At 40.7% G+C, this 27,797-nt stretch overlaps 1 protein-coding gene across 1 annotated transcript in view; it reads right to left on the reverse strand.

Annotated features, from left to right (window-relative positions):
- Positions 1-27,797, reverse strand: part of LOC145400916 (potassium channel subfamily T member 2-like) — a 222,844-nt gene that overhangs the window by 104,783 nt on the left and 90,264 nt on the right. Inside the window, exons 15-19 of the mRNA XM_080273274.1 lie at positions 19,392-19,538; positions 16,061-16,063; positions 5,085-5,228; positions 3,701-3,854; positions 1,836-1,941 (exon numbers count right to left, since the gene is read on the reverse strand). Coding sequence (XP_080129400.1) covers positions 1,836-1,941; positions 3,701-3,854; positions 5,085-5,228; positions 16,061-16,063; positions 19,392-19,538 — 554 coding nt within the window. The remainder of the gene's footprint in view (positions 1-1,835; positions 1,942-3,700; positions 3,855-5,084; positions 5,229-16,060; positions 16,064-19,391; positions 19,539-27,797) is intronic.

Here is a 27,797-nt window from a genome sequence, read left to right on the forward strand (position 1 = left end):
ATTTTGCAAATGGTTACTCGTAATTTGGGTTTCATTCAGCCAGTACTTTTTAACACAGAATCAGAGTTTAAGAAAATATGGCTTCTAACATGGCACCGCAGTATCCTACACAAACTGGGTAATAAACACCTGTTAGCCCTTTAATATTCATCTGAGTTGTTCATACATCCATACAACATACCAATCCTTAATCTCGTTGCTCACTGTGCTACTCCTAACTGCTTAAAAATAAAATAGTAGTACAGTGCCTTCCAGTCCTTAAGAATATGGCCAACAGCCTGACTACTGTATAAACAAGCATGGCAGCTTTAGCAATACTGTACCATCATCATTAAATGATCCTGCCTCCTTTTCCCACCCAAAGGAGTTGAGGTAGTGTTCATAAAGCAGGGAAAATGAAAATAAAACATGACAGTATAAGAACAAATCAACAGCATATCCAGTGAAATGGACCACACACTCATTCACTCACCATCCAAGCCCTCAGAATCCTGGCACCACCTCACAGGAACACCTTACATATTTGCTTCATATTACCTATCAGACATAGTAAAGTCAATGACTGTCAAATTCATAAGGGAACACTGTATGAGATGAGATACTGAAACAACATCACAACAGGTTATCAGGTATCATTTAATCCATTCCACTTGGGGTTGTCTTTTTTTTTTTTTTCTTGCTACCTTCTAATGATTTCATTCAGCTCAGGATAAAACTTTTTCAACTGTATTCTGTTCACTTTAACCAAGGGTGAAACTGCCATCTCACCATCTTGTCTGCTGAGTTCTAACAAGTGATAAACACCAAAATATGATGCTAGTCATGAAGAAATGCTATGGAAAGGATGCTGAGCCTTAGTACTGCCTTATTCTGCTGCAAGAAATAAGTTGCAAAAGAACAAAAATCTCCACCAAGTCTAAGTGAATGACCTACACTATGGTTACATACAGCCTCAGTTTACACCTTCAATATGAGAGGCCTCTTATGAGTTGAATTATCATCTGGTTGCAGCAAGACCAAACCAAAAAAGACTTCACCTGCTTCATGAGGTGCACTGTATTTTTATGTCTGAGAGAATGACAATAATGAATCTGTTCTAGTCTGACGAAGATTTCTAACTCCTTTCAGCTTACGGTAGATGATGACCAGGTTGTCATATTCAAGAGAGATTTGTCCTGTAACCAAAGAAATTCATTTCTAACTTATAACTACAGCTCCTTGAATTTCAAGAAACTTTGACTATTAGTATATAAGTCGTGAGAATGGCCAAGTTCTGCCAAGTGAAACAAGTCAACACTAAAATGGCATATGCTGGCGGAGTGGCTGGGTTAATCCTTTCACTACAAATGATGTATTTCTCCATTTTTATTACCAATACTTCCAGAAAAATGTTACTCAGTTTAGAAGAGACATATCAAACAGGAGAGATTAGATACATTCTTCATCAATCCATTCAGCACAAAAGACATTTCCTAAGTTGCATAAACTCACCAGGAGGTAGCAAGAAGACGTTAATGATATCATTGTACTGAAGGGTTCATGAAGAAAAAGATATAGGCTGATCACCAGGAGGATGAAAAAGGCACTAGACTATGAAGATTTGGTTAGGTTATATTACTTGTAGGAACACTTGTTAACTCACCTTACTTAGCTGAAGGCAACATAAGGATTTAGGTCAGATTAGGATAGGTTAGGTTAGGTTAGGTCAGGGAAGAGTTGGTGGTTAGGGTTGGGTAGGTTGTCAGGGTAAGGTAGGTTAAGTTGGGTTAGATTATGTTAAGGTCAGTTAGGTTATGTTTGGTTAGTTTAGGTAATGAAGGTTGAAGTGAACTAACCCGATTGAGCATGAGACAACACAGTGGCTTAGGTTCTTTGAGCAGGTAGCAGAGGGTTGGGCTCACTCCAATGTATGGTGCTACAGGAGGGAAGCCCTTGACGATCCTGAAAAACACAATAATAATTGTCTTAATCATGATCATCTTTACCATATCTTCTTCATTATTAGCATCTAAAATATTTTTATAATCATTCATCATCATCATCATCATCATCATCATCATCATCAACAGCAGCAGCAAAACTGACATGTCATCATCAATCATCATTACCAGCATCTTTCTCCTCATCATTATTAGCAATATACTGTATATTTTTTATGATGATTTTCACTATAATCATTATCATCTTCAAAACTGCCTAATCATCATCCTCATCATTCTTACCAATACCATTATTTATTTCATCATCAGCCAAATTCTTAATTTTCCTCTAATGGCTTCAATAAATTATCATCATCCCAGTTACAATTCCTACCTAACACTGAGCTGAGTTAGGATTCAGAAACAAGCAGAGGAAGAATAAAAGTGGAAGAACTACCAACAACATGCCCAGTGAAATGACCCAAACTATCTATCTATCTATCTATCATCCAATCCTACATTGCCCCATGAGGAGCGTAGGAGCCCGGGGCTAGGCAGATGGTCCCGACATTTAAGATGAGAGTGACAAACCTCACTCATCCCTGAGTGGCATTACACGAGCAATCAACCCCAACCATCCCTTGGATATAAACTTTCACTGGCTCAATCCGATTGGAGCGCAATAATTACCCACTAAACCACCAGGCACCAAAATTTGGTTATATGGTTACCACCCAGCGTAGTAAATGGTTTCCTGGTGTACAGGAAACCATTTGGCTTGTCACTCAGTGTAAAGTCACCCACAGGCAGAAGGAAGAGAAAAGAATGAAGGAAAAAAGACATAAGAGGGAGTGTAAAGTTCCCCATAGGCAGAAGGACAAGGAATGAATGAATGAAAGGAAGACAGAAGAGGATGGAAGGAAAGAGGGATGGAGGAGAGGAAAGGGCAGACACCCAAGAGCAGCACTACATCGAGTGAAAGGATGGTGAGCACCCCCACCTACCACAAAATGACCCAAACAATTATTCAAATATCACACCATTCAAACTGGAATCCTGGTCCCACTTCACATATATACCTACTAGCACGTATTATTTCTTGTGCCCCCACCACCCACTCACTCGATGTCGTGATATCTTCTGGCGACTACTGTGAATGAAAACCCAAAATGATCCCCATAAACCAAGAAACCATTTACTACACCAGGTGGTAACTATATAACCAAATGGAAGCCTGGTGGTCTAGTGGATTAAGGTGCTCCAACTGGATGTGACTTGGCTTACATCTGAGGTGTGGTTGGGGCTTATTGTTCACTTAATGCCTCTCAGGAATGAACAGTAGGTCATCCTTGCTTTAAATGTCAAAGTAAGCAGCCTTGCCCTGGGTCTCTCGTTTCCTGATAAGGCAATAAAGGACTGGATGATGAATATCAAAGTATGAAAGTACATAAACTACTTATGTGATCATCACTGCAAGCAACTCCCACACCATATCATCAACCTCACAGTATGAAAGTACCTATAAATACTATGGAAGTACAGTACAGCAGTCATAACAGTTGATACCCCTGGCCCATCTGAACGAGAATCTGGTAGATGCCAGACTTATACTGCCCATCATTTGCAGTCCACCATCCTCCTTTCAGGGGATATGGAGGGGAATGATGAATAGCTGTACCAATTAGGCAGCTCCACTGCCCTGTAATATCAGTACCACCATGTGAAGGTGTCCTTCTCCAGCACCGGTATGAATGTGAGAAAGTACAGAGTAAAGTACTCACGCAATCCTCTCTGAATGTGACTGCCAGTCCATGTCGTCAAGTTCATCATCACTCTCCCCTGATGCATCTTCACTGTTGCGTTCCTGACCCATCATGTTCAGTGTTGATCCCGTGAACATATCTGGTACTGGCAGAATTGATGGCCGACGCTTATCTGAGGACAGCAAATCATCATCATCATCATCATCATCATCATCATCATCATCAGCAGCAGCAGCAGCAGCAGCAGCAGCAGCATCACCACCATCAGCAGCAGCAGCATCACCACCTTCATCATCATTACATCATCTCAACCTTTTCTCCCACTCAAGGATGGGGTGAGGCAGGGGTCAAAGAGCAGGGAAAACACAACAGAGGAAGAACTTTTAAACAGTATGGCCAGTGAAACAGACCACACACACTCACATCACATTTAATAAAATCAAACGATGCCAAGCTTCCTCTTAAAGAATCCCCATTGTGAAGTTGGTCACAGAACAACTAATGCATTCTATGAACTGGAAACAAACTAGTACCAAAATCTAAAAACCCAAAACCCAATATGACTGAAAACATAATTATTATAAATGCATCTACAGGAATCAGTCAAAAGCTGGAACATCACTTATTCATAAAAAATATATTTTATTTAACTCACCTTACTGTACAACAGCCTATCTTAATCTGATTTAACCAACTCTGCCCTAACTCAATCTAACCTAACCTAATCTAACCTAACCTAACTTAGGCTACCCAACTCTAATGCAACATAACTTAGTCAACAAACAGAACATTACTTGTACATATAAACATATCCTATCTAACCTATCTAACCATACAATATCTTAACCAAATTTAATCTAACCTACCCAGTCCTAACACAACCTAATGAAACCTAATCTGACAGCCTACCCTACTCTATTCCAACATAACATAGTAAGAGGAACACTACCTATATACAAGAACAGATCCTGTCTAACCTATCTAACCTTACAATACCCTAACCTTATCAAATGTAATATACTCTACCTTATCTCAACCTAACCAAACCTAATTCATCAACCTAACCAACTCTAACACAACATAACTTATGTACTCTGCTCTACTTTACCCTACCTGAATTCAACCTCCCTTATCCCAAATTAACATAGAATGGTTATCCTTAACCTGAGAACTAGCCTAACTTACTCACTTTGACAACCTACTGTATCCTCAGTTTCTCTATCTATCTATTAATTCATAAGTAAATGACTTAATCATGGCATGAATGGCTACAAATAAAATCCCTGTCCTCTGCCAAGAAGCTGCCTCCCCCCTCTCTCTCTCTCTCCTTCATCTCATCTTTGGTCTCCCTGTTCTTAACCTAACCCAATCAAATGACCAAATTCATTCTACTGCCCCTTACCTGGGCGTCTGTCTGTCATGGATATGAGTGTGTCAGAGCGAGGCACATCCAGGAAGTTTCCACCACTAAGGGAGGGTGAGTTGGACTTGGTGGTGTCCGAGCGCTCTAGTTTGGGCCCAGTGTGACCCTTCTTTGCCTCAGTACCTGCCCAGGTGCATCATCTTCAGCAATTAAAATTGGACAGAAACCAAGAAATATCATGTAAGGGCTAACTTCAAGCAGTCCATATTATAATTATTACATAGCACATATAACCTAACACCTACCATCCCCCACCTTTAGCTGGCTGTGTGTGTGTGTGTGTGTGTGTGTGTGTGTGTGTGTGTGTGTGTGTGTGTGTGTGTGTGTGTTCTTACTTAATTGTATCTTTACAGGAATGAGTCAAGCTCGTACTGTCCCGTGTCTTAAACCATATTTATCGTACATATCCTTAAATTTGTGAATTGTTTTGGCACACACTATTTCATTCGGTAGTGCATTCCACTGATCAATTGTTCTATTTGGGAAACTAAATTTCCTTATGTCTTTATCACCTCTCTTTTTATGCAATTTTTTGCAGTGTCCTCTTGCTGATGCTTCCTTTGCACATTCACATAGCACCCAACATGAAATTTCATCAGGACCATTTGCTTTTCCTTTGTCTAATTTACTTAGCTCCCCCTGTATTTCTTTTTCTGATGTTTGTATATCTGGTAGTATGTGTGGGCATGCATGTTCCACATAATCCCTCTCAAAAATTTTTTCCTCTGTAAAAACTGATTGGAAATTCTTGTTTAGTGCTTCACAAATATCCTTCTCTTGTGTATAGGTGATTCCATCGTCCTTAATGGATTGTATTTTATCTTTTACTTTGGTTTTGCTTCTGATGTAGCTGTAAAATAGCTTTGGTTGATCACTACTTTTATTTATGATATCCTCCTCAAACTGTTTTTGGGCTTCCCTCCTTATTCTTGTATAATCGTTTCTTGCCTGTTTGTAATTATTATATGCCCTTTCACTATTGTGTCTTCTGTATCTATTCCACAACAAATCTCTTTTTTCTTTTGATTTTTTACATTCTGTATTGAACCATTTCTTTATTTTCTTTTCTGCTTCTTTGTGCTGTGGGATGTACTTCTGGACTCCTATTTCATAAAGTTCACAGAATTTTTCATATATAGCATTTAAATCTTGTCCTCTCAGCTCCTTTTCCCAAGCTATTTCTAATAAGTACTTCTTTAGGTCATGATACTTTCCCTTTTTATAGTTTAGGCTCTTTTTGTAACTTTCATTTCTGTTATCTATGTCATATGCAATCCTGAAGTTGCAATTTAGTACTGCATGGTCGCTTTTGCAGAATGGAGGGTGATATATTAAACTGTCAATATTGTTTTCTTGCCTAGTAAATATGAGATCTAGCATTGAGGGTACATCGAGTCCTCTTTTTCTGGTGCTTTCCCTTACATGTTGCGTTAGGAAAAACTCTTGCACAAGATCCAGGAGCTTTTGGTCCCAACAGCTTTCTTGGCTTATTTTATCTAGAGTATTCCAATTTATGTATGTATTAAAATCTCCAGTTAGTATAATTCTTTTTTATTTCTCTTCCATTTTATGTAGTAATGCTCTTAAACTCTGAATTGTACTCTCCGCCAGGTCCTCATATTCATCTCTTTCCCATGTGTTTGATCTGGGTGGCATGTACAAATTGGCTACAATTACTTTCCCTTCAGATGTATTTATCTCTAATCAGTTCTACTTGTGAGGGTATATCTAATTCTATTTCTTTGACTTTTAGATTTTTCTTAGTTAATATTATAATTCCTCCTCCTTTTTTTAAGTTCCTATCTCTTCTCCATATATTGTATTCCTCTAAGTTTAGGATGTCATTTGATATCCTTGGTGTTTTGTTTCAGTTAAGCATATTATATGTGGTTCATTTTCTCTGACATAATCATTCATCTCTAATAATTTAGATACCATTCCATCAACATTTGAGTACATCAACTTAATCATCTTGTTTATATACTTGTCATAATTTGGTTCTACTACCTTCCTCCTTTTTATTCCCTCCTGTTTATGTACCACTTTCGTACCTGCAATCCAATTACTCTGTAAAAAAATGTGTTCTCCTCCTCCTCTGATCTTCCTTCAATTTTTGTTTTTGCTTCCTCCCTCTTCTCTTTCAGTAATTCCAGTTCCTCTTGTGTTAGGCATCTTTTTATCCATATATTTTTGAACTCCTCTTTTTCCATAAGATTCTTTGTATTTTTTAGCATCTCCTCCACAGTGTTTACACTCTGGAAGGTTACCTGTGGGGGTCTTGATTTACTTCTCTCGTATTTCCCTAACCTTTAGTGTTCCTCTATGTCTTTACTACAGATTTCTTCTGATACTTCTTCCAATATGCCCATTACATTTACCATCTCCTTTTTGTCTCTTGAGATCTTGTTTTTTACTTCTTCCTCTTCTATACCAGTGATTACAATAGATTTGTTAATATCTACTGAATCTCTGACTAACTTAGGATTGTTTTGGATTATTCTTTTCACTTCCTTTTTATAAAGGAGCGTTGTGGTGTGGATGTGGATGTGACAGGAAGCGTTATGAGGAACACACTGAGGTGGTTTGGCCATGTGGAGAGGATGGAGGGTGAAAGACTGACGAAGAGAGTGTATATGAGTGAGGTGGAAGGGGGAAGAGGGAGGGGGAGGCCGAGGATGAGATGGAGGGATGGGGTGGAGAGGTATATGAGAGAGGGGGGTGTGAGTTGGGAGCAGGGCAGTGAAATGGCGGGGGACAGGGCGACTTGGAGGCGATTTGTTTGTGGCCACCCCAAACGGGATTGAGGCGTCTGGGAATAGATAGATAGATAGACTTCCTTTTTAATGCTTTTTTCTTCCACCCTTGTTTCTAAGTCTTTCTTTACTTTCACCATTTCAGCATATGTGGTTTCCACATCAATTTTGTTACTTTGCACAGCTTCATTCACCTGTGTTATCTTCTCCTCAATATCACTGCTCTGATCTATCAGACTGCTTACTTGCCTAATTGTCTCTGTATCACTTTTGAACTCTTACATAATACTCTCGTGGTTGACTACTGTACTTGCCATTTCACTAATTTTTCTCCTAAGTGTACCCACTTCAACTGATAGCTCTCCTATAGTTATGTCTTTCTTGTTGACTTCCTTTCCTAATTTTTCTATTTCTTCCTTTTGCAAGTGCATCTGTTTCTTAATTTCATCAATTTCATTTTGAAAAGCAGTCTCAAGCCTGTGTACTCACTCAACCAGTTTGTAATGAGTCTCCATCTCAACCAGTTCTTGGTAATCATCGTCCTGCTTTCTACCTTTATCCCTTTTCTTTTCCAAATTTGTTTTACTAAAGTATGTGTTCATGTTGCAGTACTAAAAACACATATGGTACTTACATTCCCTGGGGCAGATTGTAGACTAAACAACGATCAGCTGACTGTGCGCATTCTTACTCTAATTTGTTTTCTTTTCTGTTTGAACAAGTCCTGCTTTAAAACTTCTTCTCTCTTTTTTTTTTTTTTTTTTATTTATTTATTAGAACACCATTTGGTTTAAGCTGGTACAGAGCTTGACTCATATAAAGATACAAATTTAGGTAATGCCTCTGGCTAGGTTGGCCGTGTATGGAGCGATGTCAGTGTGTGTCTGGTCTCCTCCGTGCCTTGTGTGTGTGTTTGTAATTCACCGGGTCGGTCATGATCACTTGATGGTCGTGATCATCAGCTTTTACCCTCCCGGAAGGGAGCTGAGAGCTCATATAGTCCGATCTAAGGGCAAAGCTGTGACCTTCACACACGCACACACCCGTCCCCTTGCTCAAGGGGGACAGTAACCACCCACTTCGTCAGTGAAACTTTTCGCAACCTGAGCGAGGCGCGGACTCCCGTCCACCAGTTGGCAAGCGAGAGCGTTACCACTGCACCAGTGTGTGTGTGTGTGTGTGTGTGTGTGTGTGTGTGTGTGTGTGTGTGTGTGTGTGTGTGTGTGTGTGTGTGTGTGTGTGTGTGTGTGTGTGTGTGTGTGTGTGTGTGTGTGTGTGTGTTTTTGAAGGCTCCAACGTGCTTGTATGCCTTGATCTTGGTCACCTAATGGCAGCTCGCCATGCAGCTCAATCTCTGGCAGCTTCCCTATTTAGCCTCTTAACCCTGAGGTCACATGCAATGACCTCATCCCAGGTCATTTTTGGTCTACCTCTCACTACCCTAACCCCAGCATTAACACTTTACACTTTCTGCACCCAATTATCACCCCCCATCCTCTCCACATGCTCAAACCATCTCAACCTACCTCTCCTCATCACAACACCAATACACTCCAGGCACATCCTACCTCTCAACTCTTCCATCATAAAACTAGCCTCCCCAGGCCATGCATGCATGGACGTATTGCACATCCACCAAATCACTGCCACATCTGTAAGCCTGAGCCTGCGGATATCCTCTTTCTTTACTGCCCAGGTCTCACTGCCATACAGCATTACACTCCTAACACATGCCACATACAAAGATCCCTTAGCACGGAGGGAGAGCCCTCTCAAAGTCAGGAGAGGCAACAGCTCCCTGAACTTCTTCCAACCACTACTCACTCTAGCCACAGAGCTAGCTCCTGCCCCACCTCCAGCACATAACTTGTCCCCCAAATAACAAAAATTCTTCCATACACTCAAGACTCACCAGCAAGTTCAATCCTTTCACACCTGGCAGTATCCACGCTCTCCCTGACACACCACACACATGAAATCAGCATTACCTTGCAGTCTACCTCTAATACCACTACATCTCTTATGCACCCTCTTATCACAAACACTGCATATGATAGAAGTACTTCCTATGCCCTTGTGATAAACTGCACACTTTCAATACAATTATACAAAATGCAGACAAAAGACACATCCCTAAAGGCAACAGAAAGAGACCCAACCCCAACTTCACACCAGAAATTCAAGGCCTCATCAGACAACATGACACACTGCAACACACCCAAACACCCCAGACACAAGACACCATACAACAAATACAAGAACTCAACACTCAAATACCCAATAAAATATCAGAACAGCAAACACTAAACTTGAAAAATTACCTCCAAACACTTGACCACAAAACAAACATTAGCAAACTCTACAAAACACTACACAGCATCACACTTTCCAACAGCAACACCACACAATCACACGCTGCCATCACAACAGACACCATACCCTCAAACAAACAACAAGCACTCACATTAATCACTTTTCACAAGTCAGCCATCTAAATCCCCATCCCGAAGACCGACGTATCATCCGACGTAAGAGACAGATCCCCACAGACCTAGACTACGCACCTTTCACTTACAACCAGACGAAGCACATCATTAACAACCTCAAGTACTCATCTGCATGTGGACCAGACAACATAAGCAACATTCACCTTAAACACCTTGGACCACAAGGCATACAAGCACTCACCAACATATCAAACTACAGCTACTCACACAACATAATACCCAACATCTGGAAGCATGGAATTATCATCACTATCCCTAAACCCAACAAAGACCCCACGTTACCCTCTTCACACTGCCCCATCACACTCCTTTGCACCCCCTTCAAAGTCACTGAACAACTGGTACTACAACTAGTCACAGCTCACATTCTTCTAGCCATCACAACATAGTTTTAGGCCACTACACTCCACAAACACCCCCCTTACAGACCTTACACAGAGAGTTTTCAATGGCACGAATTCAGCTAGGCCACCACACAGAACACCCCTCATCACACTAAACATCAGCAAAGCTTTTGATGCCATCCCCCGCCACAACCTCACAAACATAATACTCAACACAAACATGCACAGTAACACAAAAAGATAGCTGGCAAACTACCAAGCAGACAGATGTGCACTTGAAACATTTGCCAGTCAGTCTTCTAACAACAGAAACTTCACAAACGGCGTCCCCCAAGGATCTGTTTTGTCCCCTATACTCTTTAACCTATACATGCACAACATAACCACACCCCACACACAACAGATACACATAGCTTACTATGCAGATGATATAACAATTACATGTACACACCAAAATGCAAACACAGCTGCACACATCATCCAACCTTCCCTCAACACACTACACGAATGGTTCATCACAAACAGGGTAAAAATACCCCCAGCCAAATCTACAGTGACCCTTCTCACAAACTGGACAGCAGAACACAGTCACATCCCACACCTCACCATAAACAACACTGCCCTACCACACACACACACACACACACACACACACACACACACAAAATCCTTGGTGTAACATACAATATATCAATGTCATTTAAACAACACATCACAAACATTAAAAATAAAATAACACCAAGACTCAATGCTTTGAGGTCACTTGCCCATACAACATTCGGACACAACAAAGAAACAACCACCACATTATACAAACAATACATACGTTCAGTGATGAATTATTCAAGCCCTGCCTGGGCTCCTAACCTCACCAAAACACACTACAACACTCTACAGACCATACAGAACAAGGCCCTAAAAATAATCACAGGCTGCACAGCTACTTCACCCACAGACCACCTACATCAAGAAACCAAAGTCCTCAAAGTCAAGGATCACTTAGACATGAGAGGCACCCAGTTTCTTGCTGCAGCCTCCACAAACCCACAACATCAGCTATATTACACGGCAGCACATCCATCCACACCAAGGAACATCAAAACAACACCCAGCATACGATACCATACACAAATACTGTCATCTCTCCCCCCTCGCCCACCTCAGACCAGTTTCCAGAAGAATATCCACACTCAGATCACTCGCCGCTCCATTCAGTCACTTAAAGACAACACACAGCTGCATGCATGACCTCCTGACATCCACCCTTCTGAATCCTATCTCCCTCGTGAGGACAGGGTCCACCTGGCCAGGCTGAGATGTGGGCACCATCCAGCCCTCTTAAGCTACCAGAAGAGGCTGGATGACTCCGTCGCTGATGCCTGTCCAGGATGCAACACAGCACCCCAAACTATTAAGCACATTATGGAAGACTGCATTGCACACAATCATCTACGCCAACAACACAACATACACTCTTTGAGAGCTCTGTGGGAAAGCCCGGTCTCGGTCATGGCCTTCCTAAGGGACTCGGGGCTGTTTGGCCAGACAGCCTAGGGAACAACTATTACTACCGGTACTACTACTACTACTGCACATGGCCTCTCTTCCTCTTCTTTGACAGTACCACCCCCAGCCCTAGGTACCATTACTTTTGTTTCATCTGCATTTACTCTTATTTATATATTTATAGATAGATAGATAGATAGAGAGACAGATATACAGTACAAATATATATATACAGTACCCTCGCGTCCAACATGGTAATATTGTCATGCATGGGTCACGTGTTGGACCAGAAACGTGTTGGACAAACAACAGAGCTTATGGGGAAAAATGAATTATGTCAGCAACCCTAGGAAAAGTCACCCTAAATACCTACCATATACCTATACATATATTGGTACTATTGTAATCATAATAAATGGTACTGTGCTATGAATGATAACTAACCTTTTAAGATAGTGTTGGTGGGCTTGCTGGGAATGGAAGGTGGTATCCAAGGCTGTAGGTAGTCCTACTGGGTCCCCGGAGGATGGATGCTGGCGTCACTAGCGGGTAATAGCTGCAGCAGCACCTCAACCTCCCTCTTAAATCCTTCGAAATCACACTCAGAATCACTATCTTCGTCCACAGCCACGGAAGGTCCTGCTTCTGCCTGTCCTAGCACTCTGTAAGGTATCACACGGTACCTCGTATCAGGAACGGCCAAGGAAGATTTATGTGGAACAAAACTTGGACGTTATCACACACGTTCCTCGTATCCTCAGAAAAGGGCATGCTTCTCACACTGTTGCCAGAGCTCCGTCTCGTGACTGTGGAAAGTGATTGCTGTCGCTGACTCGGTAGAGAATGAGGAGAAGCAACTTTGTTTATAAAATGGTACACACGCCGATGAGAAGGGTTTCAAAACGATTGATATTTATTCTAAAATATTAATATGTATTCAGTGTCAGGCTAATGTTCAATGCTGCAGTACGATACATTCTCTGTCGAGTCGCCTGGGTTTTGGTCACACTGTTTTGCCCGTCATATCCTTGGCAGGAATCCATCCAGATGAATTCCAAATGCCCGTGGTATCGCCGGCAATTTTACCACGTTACCGTTCTGATTTACCATCGTATCCTCGGCAAACCTGGTATGAAGTGCCGTGTGATAGCCTTTGGCTGCCAGGATCTTGTCTTGGTTTTTTATTATGGTCCTCATGTTGGCTTCATTCATGTCGTAGGCCTTGGCAATGTCAACTTTCCTCTCCCCTTTCTTCTTCCTCTCGATGCTTTCTAGCTTGGTGGCCTGAGGGAGGTGCCGACGCTTCTTGGGGTTCTCAGAAGGCTTCCTAGACATCGTGAGCAGGGTAAAATGCAGTAACAAGGGCAGAAAATGCAGCAAGAAAAACGCACCTTCCAATGCGAATTATGCGACTGAGTGGCGCTGTGGCGGGAGAAATTTAAACAAAACATCACGTGACAGCAGAAGCGTTTTTAATTGGGCGGCATCACAATCACGTCACGATAGCGGGCGGGGAAGGCTACTTGATCAGAAGTTTTCATTGGTTATCATCATCATGGGAATGTCCAGTATGACCGTGTTGGACCGGGGGTGATCGTGCTAGAGGTGAACTCTGCGGATTTCGCCCACTTCTTGGAGCTCTGTGCATGTTATGCTAACACACTCGTGTTGCAGTAATTAAATTGTATTAAATAATACTAATTATTTGCTCTCAGTGCTGGACGTGAATCGTGCTGGACTAACGTGTGTTGGACGCGAGGGTACTGTATATATATATCCAGTACACATAATTATATATATAATTATATACAGTCATCCCTTAACATTCGCGGTTTTGAATATCCGTGGATGGCTACAGAAAAAAAAAAATTATCTCACTGAACTCTGTTCACACTGTAACATTATCCCAGGCACAGTTCGTGGCTGTTTTAGTACAGTAATGTCATTATCCAGTGAATGAAATATACTGTAACACTCTTCCTTTTGGAGGGAGCTGGGATGAGCACAGTTGTCAGAAAAGGCCATGCAGGACTACACTATTCATTATTTTCAACTTTTAATGTTCTAGTATTAAATAAAGTAGTTTTTTAATGTTCTTGTAGTAAAGTGGTTGTAAACATGCACATAGGATTTTTCTTTAGTTATATAAGGAAATGGGGGGTCCAGAGGCATTTTTAAGGGGGGGCAGCAGATATCCGCAGATTTTTAACATCCACAGGTGTCTCTGTTACCTAACCCCTGTGAATATTAAGGGATGACTGTATATATATACACCTTAGTCCTAATAATGCGCCTTTATGGTGGATGTGTGAGTGCGCACTATTTGATATCGCACTAATTGAAACACATAACTTATGGGGGAAAATTCATTTGGTGGATGAGAGACTCCAACTTTAGGGGTTAAAATGAAGAGAGAACCTGTATTTTTTTTTTTTAACTTTTAAACACTGACAATTACTCAAGTACTAAATAACAGTTTACGTACATACACGCACACGTGTACACACACCCTCAATGAGCTGGTCTAGACCAGTTTGCTGACCTCCCCCCCCTTTTCTCTCTCTCGTACTCCTTGATGAGCTGGTCTAAACCAGTTTGCTGCCCTCCTACCCTCTCAATCTCTCTCGTAAAAAATATGAAGCAATATGCACACAAATCGCACTAAAATCATACTAGAGTGGCTAAAAGTGTTATTTTATATTATACTGTGAATTACTTTGATAAAATACAAGTGATTCAGTGATATTTTTGTTATAATCAAAGAAGTCATATTCTAAGAGCATTAGCAAGTGTACATTTTTGCGTTTGCAAACTGTGCAGCTATTCTATTAAATAACTCATGACATTATATCAATAAGTTTTATAAAAATAAGTGGTAATAAATGTCATTCATGAAGTTTTATAAAGTTTGTAATGATTTTCCTCTTAACACCAGTTTCCCTGAAGTCTAGCGTAAACATTGGATTATCGTAATAAAACCATACGAGACTGGCTAAAGTGTTTTTTGTTTTATTTATTATTATTATCATTGTAATTATTGTGATGAGGTAACGTGGCAGGATTCCTAATTTGTACGGAAAAAAATCTTGTGGTTTGGTGGAAATATCCACCTCACTGGGGTCTTTCCCATTTCAGACGATCACAACACACCTTGTATTCTCTCAAATCGTTCTCCGGGCTTGGAGTGCATACGGACATGCAGTTTGTTGCGAACGATAGTTGAAAGATTGAAGTTTGGATGACAAGAATATTAGCTCTTAAGGTTAAGGATAAGTGGGATATAACACAAGTTGAAAACACACCATTTTTTTCCCCATTTCTCCTCACTGACCTGCAGCAAAAGGGTTAAGGCGTCTGCAGCAGCCAACATTCGGCTGATCTGCATTATGGAAAGCTCTCCTGGTGTTTCTGGTGTTGCCTGCATCAGTGTAACCTCCTCTTGTCTCACATCCTGTAATGCATCCTCGACAGATGCTGCAGTAATCACGTCTTCTGAGGTGGCTTCACCAGCAATGTTAATTTGAGACGTTGTGGATATTAAGATATAGCTCGCACTATTTGGGATTCGCACTATTTGATCACGCGCTAATTGGGGCCCTGGTGTGTGTGTGTGTGTATACATACATATATATATATATATACAGTAGTGCACCAACTTTCGCTACAGCAGGATTCGCGGAATCCACTTTCGCGGCATGCACCAAATATTCCCTAACTTCCACTTTCGCTTGAAAAAAAATCGATTTTCGCGCACAAATTTTGGGTTTGGGACAATATTTTGAACTTTGAATTTCCTGCACCGCCCGCCCGCAACCCACCGCCATCTTGAATGACGTCATGTCAACACTCTGTCCACCCATTCCCGCCATTGTGTACGAGCGTGCTAGCTCCATTGTGTTGGATTCTCACGGTTCAATGGCCTCTACTATACCTGGTAGTGTGGGGAAAGGGCCTGGTGGTGTGGGGGGAGAGCCTGGTGGTGTGGGGGGAGGGCCGGGAGGCAGTGGCGGTGATAAAAAGTGTCCGGGACATTTAAAGTCGGGAGGAAAGGCCAAGCCTAAAAGAGAGTATCGTGTTGGAGTGAAGAAACGGCAGTATAATAATGAAATGAAAAGGAAGATAGTTGAGCACATGGACAAGGGCGCAAAAAACAGTGAAATCTGCCGTATATTTAACATCCCAGAATCGACAGGCAGAGAGAGAGAGTAGAGTGGTAGCGAGGCAGCAAGAGGTGGCGCCAATACGTCTGGCGTGGCTAAATAATCCCGCCACGCACCTCGGATACTTACCCCCAACATCCATTAAACACCTCAACCTGGTCTCTGTGGTATGTTTCTCCTCATATAATGTGTACTGTACAGTTTTTATTGTTTGTATCTCACAATGCAATGTACAATAGTGATTTGATGTACTGTATTGCAAGTGAAAATGAAAATCTGATGTTACTTTAGGATAACCGGGAACCAATTAGCCTTTTTGCCATAAAGACAATGCCCCAACTTTCGCTAATTCCACTTTCGCGCATTATTTTTGGACCCAATTAGGCGCGAAAATTGGTGCCCCACTGTATACACATATATATAGAGTCAATCTAATTGGGGCCCTGGTGTGTGTGAGTGTGTATACATATATATATATATAGAGTCAATCCTCGTAAATCGCGTGTTCATAAATCACAGATTCATAAATCACGGCTAAGAGCTGTCAGACTGCCGGCACCCTTAAATCACTGTTAAGTCACGAAAATCACAGACCTAGGTACCCAAGTGGGCCTTTTCCAAGGAGAATCGTAAACCAAGGCTTTCAAATTGAAACCAACAACCAATCACCACGCATCCCTGGTGGCAAGTGTGCATACTAATGCCGCCATGTTGTTGTTGTTCTTGTCCTGCCAGTCCGCACACTACAGACCGTCGCTGTGGAGTACGAGAGTTACCTGCTTTTTTTGTGCAACTTCCCCCTGCCTCCTACCTGCCATGGCCCCTCCCGACCCCCCAATGAAGCGCTCTAAGCAGTATGGCGTCAAGAAGCTGTTGCAGTTGTCGTACAGTCAAACGTTTGGAGCTCATTTGTCGTGTTGAGAGGGGAGAGAAGTTTTCAAAGCTGGTGAAAGAGTTTGGGAAGAACAAGTGTTGAGAGGTTCTAAGTTCTTCCCAGCACCACCCCACTCCATTCACTTAAGCAATTTCGTCATAGGATTAAGGTGAGATCCCTTAATACATGCACTGAATATTCTTAAATTTGTATGATTGTGTTTGATGGTGCCTAGATAGGTGTAGGTAGGGTGCTGTGGGGGCGAGTTGGCCAAAGTCCAGACCCAAAGTAATTTTTCACATAAGAGTTATTATTCATAAATCACGGCAGTGGTCCAGACCCAAATTGCCGCGATTTACGAGGATTGACTGTATACCTATATCTATATATATATATATATATATATATATATATATACTGTATATGGCTCTGAATTTCAATACATTAATCCAGAAGAAAGACAAACAAAGACAGAAGGTATATGAGGCGTCTAGAACCAAAGGGGCATCGGCGCCAAGTTGTACTTTTGAGTTATGACCCTTTAAAGTTGTGTTTATGACAACGTCATAACCAGAAGGTAATAAACAAACCTTTTATACATCAAAATGATCATCAGTGCCTATGCTCTACATGTAAAACCAAAAAAACAAAACAATAATAACCGTAACCACAAAATAGGCAGTAAACCAAACCCCCAATTTATAAGTGGGCATAATAACATACTGTAGGGATTTAAAAAACATAGCAGAAAAAACATCAACGAATGTATTAATGTACAAAACTTAATTAACTGAAGATTCCAGTTCACTTAATATTAATAAACGAATAATTATTACGTACTGTAATTTCAATTCTCCCTACGTTTCAAGTGGGGTTGGTGGAGGATTAGTGCCCCTCCCTGTAAAACAATTAACTCTAAGGCCTTGGCTACCCCGTTTGGGATACATGGCGTCTGGCAATGAATGAATGAAAAAAAATTTCACGTTTTTGACAACTAAAACTGAAATCAATGCAGTTATTATTTTTCCTCTACCATAATAGATTGAAATAATAACACTATAAAAAAAAAAGTAGTGTAGTGCTTAAGTAAATTGAGAAGGGGTAGTGGGGGGTTAAATGGTGGGGTCATCATCGAGGAGATCAACATCCAACTCTGCCTCCTCGGTGCCACGCCCCCTCCCGCTGTCTCCCCTCACCACTCTCTTTTCCTCTTCCTTTCTGCCTTTTTCCACTTCTCCACACACTTCTGACACTTATGAGAGGTTATGGGCACCACCTCCTCACTGTAACTATGTGATGAACTTGTCATCCCCCATTCAACCCCAATAACAACAGCTCACCTTGTCACCAATAATCCACAATAAATTGGGTAAAAATCCAATACGTAATAATTATACACCTCAGTGAACACGGGAGGGAAACCTCACCGTCACACCGGGCGGGCCACACGCTTGCTGATTGGCTGCTCTGGGGGAGTGGCAGAGAGTGAGAATGCTGATTGGTTTGGGCTGTGTGGCTTAGATGCCTGCCTGCTCTGATTTGTTCGCCCGGCAGCATGGACAAACCCACGTGACTTTGAGCCCCTCTACCACTGTCCAGAAGGCCGAATCTTGTATGGCAACCAGTGCTGTCACTGAGAAAAGGGTTAAGCCTGTTGTCTCCCCTACCTAACTCAAAACCAGTATATTGGTGGGGATTCCCCTGTGGCTCTAGACCCCTCATATATAAGGAAATGTTTGTCAAACAGCTTAGCTAATAAACGTCAATTTAATACTGTCAAAAGCCATGGGAATAAAATTTAGGGAACAATTCTACGTTACAAGTTGGCTAATACACAACTTAATGCAGAGCAATACAGCCAAGAAGTAGCATAAACCACAGCTTTAATGTATAGTCAAGGACAAAGGTTCAACAAATACTTCACCTCTTCTACCTGTCACTTTCCTCTCTTGGCTAATATCACTTACTCTTCTCTCCATTGTCTGTCCCTCTAAACTTGCTCCCTCTTCTGACTATATGATATTTTTCCTTGTGGAGGGCATCACCCCTTCCTCTCCAGAGATGTGCCTGCCTTGCTCCTCCTCCCACGTCCCCTTTCCCTCCTTCTCCTCCCTTTCCCTCCACATTTTCTCTCCTACTTACCTCCCTCTTCTGACTGTAAGAGGTTTTCCCTTGTGGACGCAATCAGTGCTTCTTCCCCTGAGATATGCTTGCCCTGCTCCTCTTCCCATTTCTCCCTCCTCCGGTCCACCTCCTCCTCCAACTTCCTCTGGAGTTCGTTGACAGAAACTGGAAGGGAGAGTCCTGAGTCACGGTTAGTAGATGTCAGTGGTGAGGCATGTAGGAGTTGAGCCAGTTGTTGGCAATATTCTGGCTGGCATATGAGACTGCTGCCTTTTCCTTAGTGATTTATTACCCTTCTTAATCCCTATATTCCCTTCCTTGGTACTGACACGGTTTACACCAATAAAGCAATGCACACAAGAAATGTCAAGGCAGAATTTGCACAACAAATTGCTGAGGATAAGACTTCGTACCATCTCTTTCTCAGTTATTTACATCCAATTTCTCTTGAAAGTGAACACACATACTCTTACTACTGTACTCACTCCAAACAAAATATTATTGCATAATATCAGCTGGGTTAAAATACCAGAGTTGTCCCAATAATGGGACAGGTAATGGTGACAGTGTTAACACTCCTGTTCTTTTGTCTCACTCTTAACTAAGCAGAATCATCGAATGACTGCTAGAATAAAACACTAGAGTTCTGCGGCACATGTGAGATTTATGTAATTCATTTGACATCAACACAATTCAGTAGAGTAAGATACAGCACAATAAGATTATCAAGATCTAATATGAAAAGCAAATCGCTGAGGCAGAGGCATTACAAAGATCTCTGTGGCCAACCAGACATACGGCCCCATGTGCTTATGTATGGAAGCATAATACTGATCTATTCACAGACAAAGAAAGGGATATGTGAACCCTCTATTATGAAAAAAATTTGTGACAGCAGTAGTGGTTGTGACTTATCTCAATGTGCACTCATTTGGCTGCAAATAAAACTGCCCTTCTGCAACCCACAATCCACTTGGTGGAAGTTCAGGAGGGGAATGAGGGGGATTTGTATAACCAAGCAGCTCCATTGCCTGGTTATATCAGTGTCACCACCTTCAGACATCCCCTCTCCGGCAGTAAATATGGGTATAAATAAGATTAGGTCACAGTTACATTGCATAATGCTTGGATTACATCTGTTAGGTTGGACCTGGGTGATCCGAAGCTTCTTTACGATCTAAGACATACTGTATTAAATCAGTCAATTTTCAAAGTGATGAGAGATTAGCTATTCCATGCACCCTACTCTGCCCAACTGAACTGCAAACTGATGTAACTATATCACATTTGTTCTAACCTGAGATAGATCCCCAAACTTTTTCAGCTAAAGGTTGATGACCTGGCAGAGTCAGATTGGAGGGTCATTGAACCTAGTAAACTAGGAGATTCCTTCCTACCTCATAACTAAAACTCATCAAATGTTATGTAACCACATCACAGTGTTTAAGATGTGAGTGGCAAAATTCAGTCAAATGAAATTAAACCAACTACAGGTACAGTATATGACTAAAACTACTGAAACTGGTATTTACCACAACAACAGTTATTTCCAGAAGTTACTGGATGTTACATGGATCTCTATCTTTGTCCATGGAAAGGTGGCAGCAATACTCTTCCATAGTTACATACAACCCGTTTCAGGCTAACTGCTCCTTCCAAGTACTTCCGTTTCCTCCCAGGGCGGCATTTCCCCACATGGCTTTGGAATTTTTTACAAATATAGTTTGGTAGGCACATGCTGGTTTGTTTTGGTCTTTCCAAGGGTTTTACAGATATTTTACATAGGTATTAGATTTTTAAGGGTTGCTCCAGGGTAATTTTAACTCTGCATGAGGACCACATACCTTTAGACATAAAAAAATGTCTTTGATCAACTTTACATTTTTAGCTGGGTTATCTGAAATGCTTATAATTCTATAAGTTGCCTGTTAACTAAACAAGCTCAAGAGGATGGTATAGGTTTGGGAATTCTAAGGATGGCATCACTACAGGTCCTACTGTACTGTATATGAATATACAGGGTGGCACATGTCATTTCACTGAAATTGTACTTTTTGACAGTCTCTGAAACTAACAATATATCTCATTTCATATGTGGATTATTCATCATACTTATTTGAAATTTTTAATACACATTTCCTAACTCCCAGGCAGTAATCCATGAGTTTTGTATTTAATTCTACCTTATGCCAAACAATTTCAACCAGGTCTGGGCAACCACACATTCAAAGGATGAATCTGTGTTGCCAGTGGCAATCAGTACCAATCATACACTGTTTAAGGTACAGTACTGGAACTAATGTGCCAAACTGTACAGAAACAGAACCCCTCAAGCCTTCATGTTTGTTCCTCTTCCATGCAATCCTTACTCCCTTCTCTCCTGATCCTCATTCTCTCTACCAACCCGCCAGAAAAATGTAGAAAAAACGAGAAAAATAAATACAGAAACTGTGATAGAGCTGAGGGATCACAGGGACCTGTCATGTGGTGTAAAATAATCTACTGTACAATATATGATGTGTGTATTCCTAGTTTTGTATGATCTTATTTGAAGGTTATCTGTTACAGTATTAAGCTAGAATCACGTAACTGCAAATCTGTTTTCAGTCAGGATGCTCAAATGACTGAAGCACCTTTTATGCCAAGTTCTTTATTGAGTAACAATGTTTCACTCACTCAAGCTTTTTAAATGACCTTAAAGACTGAAAGAGCACAGCCCTTGCTCATACAGTAATTTATCCACCCTAATTTGGCAAAGATTTCTGTCAATTTGCACCTCAATGGCTGGATAAAGTAATGATAAGGTTGTAAATAATTTCCTTAACTTTTTCATGATTATCACTACATTCTGGTGCTAATCACTCATTACAGCTCAGCATTCAAGATAGTGAAATGGCAATTTTAGGCCAAGTTTAAGTAAAGAGAATAGCAAAGGATTCCTATGCAAATATATTTCAATTATCCCACTGGCACTCTCTGTGCTAAATGAAATATATACACCTACTCTGGTCATGATTCAAAATAAAACTGTGCTTAAGTCATATGTTCATGCATCATGTTCATGTTGCTAAAGCAACACTTTTCCTGAATATTTCTTAATTTGATAATGTACATTCCAAAGTGAAGGGTGCCTGTACAGGATTGTGCAATGTACCAACTGTAAGACAGATTTTCAAGTACACACTTTAATTTTTAGAGAGATTACAAATTTACTAGTTAGTTAGTTATTACCTTATATATTTGAGAGTTTTCAATGTCCGGAGATATCAAATGTCTGAAGATTTTAAATGGTGGCTGGGGATGACAGGCATGGAGATTATTTGTTTGTGGCCACTTCTACTGGGATTAAAGGATCTGGCTATGGAGAGAGATTAATAGACTTTTTTTGTGCAAGCTATATTTGCTTGAAACAAGCAAAAAAGAAAAAAAAAAAAAAAAACTTCGCAAAATAAGTTGGGATTGAGTTTATCAAACTCTATCCCAACCTATTTTGCAAGGTGTCCAACACATTTTGCAAGTCTGACAAATCCAGGGAGTGACTTTGAGGACTCTGAGGCCTAGCCTCAGCCCTCGAGGGTATAGAGATTATTTAAAATTTCAGTAATTAAGTTAAATTTCAACATTCTGGTCTCTTATCACCATTATAGTCTTGTTCAATTACTATTTTTTATGCCTAAAGATGATCAATGTGATTCAATGCACATGTACTATATAGTGGGGGGTACAGTCTTCAATAAGGTCAAAGGAAGATTTTAAGTCCCCCCCCCCAACACACCTGCCAGAAAACAATGCTTCTTACAGAAAAATTTGCATGCTTCAATGTGAACAGTAATTTTTTTTTATACAGTGACTGAGTCAAACAAGGGTCTATTGTAGAAAGATAGATAAACAATGTATGTGTATTGGGGCAGGGAGCTGTGGTGGTGGTGGTGGGGGGGAAGGAGAAGACGTTTTTTATTCACAGGAAGGGGATTTGTGACTAAGAAGGAAAAAAACACCAATAGGAAGAAGAACTTGTGTAATTGTGAGGAGCACAATTTGTCTACACTATCTATCTATTTATCTATTGCCAGACGCCTTAATCCTGTAAAGGGTGGCCACAAAGAAATCGCCTCCATGTCGCCCTGCCTCCCGTCATTTCACTGCCCTGCTCCCAGCTCACAAACCCCTCTCTCACATACCTCTCCACTCCATCCCTCCATCTCATCCTTGGCCTCCCCCTCCCCCCCCTTCCACCTCACATACATTCTCCTCGTCAGTCTCTCGCTTTCCATCCTCTCCACATGGGCAAACCACCTCAATGTGCTTCTCCTAATGCTTTCCTATCACATCCACATCCACACCACATATACAGTACTGTATTCCTTACGAGGATAAATGAGCTCATGATGAACAGAAACACTTGTGAGGAATTAACTACTACAATATATTCATGAGGAGATTTCACGTGCTCATGAGGAGGAGAATTGTGGAAGAAGAGAGATAGAGGCTCAAAAAATATGATCCCTCTTTTTGAAATTCAAGAGCGCCCTAACTTCTGCCCTGACAGGTGACAGCCATATCTTATGTGGCACAGGAGACTTCACAGCCTTACCATCCTATATTGCAGACTACCACTTAATCCCTTCAATACAATAAATTTTTTAAAAATTATATTCTCACCATTCCTATATGATTTTCTTTAGCTTATGGGAGACTTCATAGTGGAGAGAAGTAGATGACGGATCTATGTAATCATTTTCAGTTTCAAGTCTCTCAAAAGCTAAATAAAGCCATCTGGAGTTTGAAAGAATATAGTAAAAAAAGAAAAGGGCACAGGATTCACAAGGCTAATAGTTTCTTGTATGTTATTTATGTCTTTTTAAGCTAAACACAGTTGGCATCAGTAATATTTAAGAAGGTAAAAAGAAGCATTACATTAGAAAACTCACTAAAGAAGACCCATTTCAAAATCTCCAAAGTTACACTAGAACATGACTCTTATAGCCATACTCTAAATGGCTATGGACATTTTGTAAAACCTCTTTCATAGCAATTTAATCTGCAAATATCTTCATATCCTCTTGTATGTTATTAATGCAAACTATGTTAATATTAAAAAAATACAGGTAGTAGCAGAACTGTTGTTGCAACTCCAGGTTCATCTGGATGTGGAAGCAGGTAAACTGCAGGTTGAAGTTGTCCTCTTCCTGCAGTCCACCACCCACCTTTCAAGGAACTGTAAGGGAGTTGAGAGATGTTTGCATAACCAAGCAGTTAAACTACCTTGTTATACTGGTGCCAGCACATGAAGGTATCCCTGTGCAGCACCACGTATGAATGGCAAATAAGAGAATGAGATGGTGCAATTTGCAAGATAAATCTATAAGGAATGAGGTGCAATCATGACCCCTATGCCACTTAGAATACAGTCCTAAAGATCTGAGAATCAACAATTGAAAACAACATGAACCATCTACTGCCATGCAGGGTTACGCTACAAAGTTTACTGATACTGCATTTTTAAATTAGTTTCCTCCAAATTACAGTATTTATTTACAGCAAAGCAGAAACAAGGGAACTTATGAGCTTAATGTTAGTTAGAAAATAAGCTTTATATGATAATAATAGTGATATAAATAGTACCATTTATATACCAATACAGGCTTATTTTTTATAAACTAAAGCTATGCTACAGGAATGTGTGGATTAATTCCTATTTACCAATGACATCTTAGTTTACTCTTGCTACACCAGATGATTTTCTTCAGATCTTGAGAAAACTATTTGAACTGGAGAAGTTAGCTGTAGTCTTAACTAATCCCTTCATTAGGGTACTACAGATCCTTCTCATGCTGAATAAGATCACCTGTATGCAGGAAGAATAAAAGAAGAAAATACTGTGCTGTATATCATTGGGAAGAAGCGACCACTGTGGTAAATGTAAGACATATGATACAGTTACATGACAATGTTTACAGAGCATATTGTATTTATGTTACATGCTACAACAAAACACTTACCGTATTTACATGCTACAGTACTGATCACATGCTACAAAATGACACACAATTATAACACATGCTACATAACACATTCTTAACATATGTTATAACCAACACAATACAAAGTTACAACACATGCAGTGTGCTGGTTGGCCTGTGCCACATATGGATGGCAGGACAGTCAACAGGCACAAAGATTCAGGATAGCAGTTGATGGTAAAGTAAAATTATATTTCCAGGAGTTAAGCTTAAAAATTATCCATTATTTTGATATTCAAATTCAAATACACATAATTTTATGGGCACCAAATAGTAGCAATTAAAAAAAAAAAAAAAAAAAAAAAAAAAAAAAAAAAGCTAAAAAAGGAATCTAAAAACAAGAAAATGAAAGAAAATCAACTTCAAACAAACAAGAGCTAAAATTCAGGAAGAGTTAAAATGCACAAGAGTTCTGAACTTGATAGTGACAATGTGACGGTTATACTGGTAGGAGAGGTTCTATCCTCTCAATACCCTGGAATTCAATTATTCCATACTGCTCGTCTCTTATTACTGTACTGTACTACCATGATTAATGTTCTTTTCTCATCATGATGAACTTTTCAAGTGAAATTAAGTTCTTCAAAGCAGGACTGAAAATTTGGATGGTCTGACAACACCAAATGCGGTCACTATCTCAGGTATTGCTGTAACGAATATGACAGAGAGAGAGAGAGAGAAAGAGAGAACACTGTGACAAATGACGAGATAAACGTAAGGCAAAAGCATTTTAAATTTGTTGTTGTTGCTGTTGTGTAACCATAGTCTGTCTGGCCTAGCATACCTGTCAACAGTGAATACGAGAGAGCAAAACTGACATTTAGATGAATGTGAAAGTGAAGGCAAGAGTGTGACAGCAAGTGAGTGTCAGTATGATAGTAAGGGCAGACTGTCAACAACATGACGGCAATGACACATACAATATAGTTATAGTACACTGCTCGTGTGTATTTACCTATTGTAGTATACAGGAATTGTGTTTGTGTGTGTGTGTTGCTACTAACAGATGATATAGTCATCTTTCAGAAACAATGTATAGTAGTGGTGTTAATGAAGGCTGTATCTAACCCCTCCAATTTAAAAAAACTATGTCACTAGAATGAAGATTAAAACTAAGCAAAAGTAAGTGACCCTAAAGAGTGTAATGTTTGCCTAAAAATATCAAACTAATAAGGCACAAGTGGAAGAGGTACAAAGAGAGATAGAAAAACATGAGGGATGGGGACAACAAACGCTGATGAATACAGCCTGAAAAAGGACGAAGTACAGCTGTGGCCTGAGGGAAGTCGTTAGCCAGGATTTTACATCGAACAAACACCTGTAGTTGGTGGGACTGACAAAATAAGAAAGTGTCACTGCAAGCTTTGGCCATGAGAACTTCTAGTGAGGTCTTCTATACCCCTGAGTGTTTTTACCTAGAGTAGAAATGATATAAGGAAAAGGCTGGTACTCAACAAAAACTGATTATCTGCCTTAATGATCCTTATAAAGTAGATATGCAATCGTTTCATTTCGTTTTTACAGGCTCCAACATGCCTGCATGCATCGGCCTTGGTCACCTAATGGCGAATCTCCATGCTGCACGATCTATTGCAGCCTCCGTGTTCAGTTCCTTAACCCTGAGGTCACACTTCATGACCTCGTTCCATGTCTTTCTCGGTCTACCCCTCATAACCCCACCCTCAATATTAACACTTCTCACCTTCCTCACCCAATTATCATCCCCCATCCTCTCCACATGCCCAAACCATCTCAATCTACCTCGCCTCATCACAACACCAATATGCTCCAGACCCATCCTACCTCTCAACTCTTCTATCATAAACCCAGCCCCCCCAGACCTTTGACGCAGGGACACACTACACATCCACCTAATCATTGTCATTTCTGTATGTCTGAGCCTGCAAATATTCTCCTCCTTTACTGCCCAGGTCTCGCTACCATACAGCATTACACTCCTAACACATGCTGCATACAAAGACCCCTTAGCACGTACGGAGAGTCCTCTCAATGTCAGGAGAGGCACGAGCTCCCTGAACTTCTTCCAACCACTTCTCACCCTAGCCACAGAGCTAGCTCCAGCTCCACCTCCAGCACACAACATGTCTCCCAAATAACAAAACTCTTCCACACACTCAAGAGATTCACCAGCAAGTTCAATCCTTTCACACCTGACAATCTCCATCTGCTCTCCCTGACATGCTGCACACATAAAATCAGCATTATCTCGCAGTCTACCTCTGATACCACTACATCTCTTGTGCACCCATTTATCACAAACACTGCACAAGATGGAATTACTTCCCACGCCCTTGTGGCAAACTGCAAATGACCACTCTCCCTCGTCTTTGACAGTACCGCCACCAACCCTAGATATCATCACTTTCGTTTTATCTGCATT

Source organism: Coenobita brevimanus, chromosome 54, assembly GCF_032717465.1.
Source record: "Coenobita brevimanus isolate Jiangsu-jjx chromosome 54, ASM3271746v2, whole genome shotgun sequence".
Taxonomy (NCBI): Eukaryota; Metazoa; Arthropoda; class Malacostraca; order Decapoda; family Coenobitidae; genus Coenobita; species Coenobita brevimanus.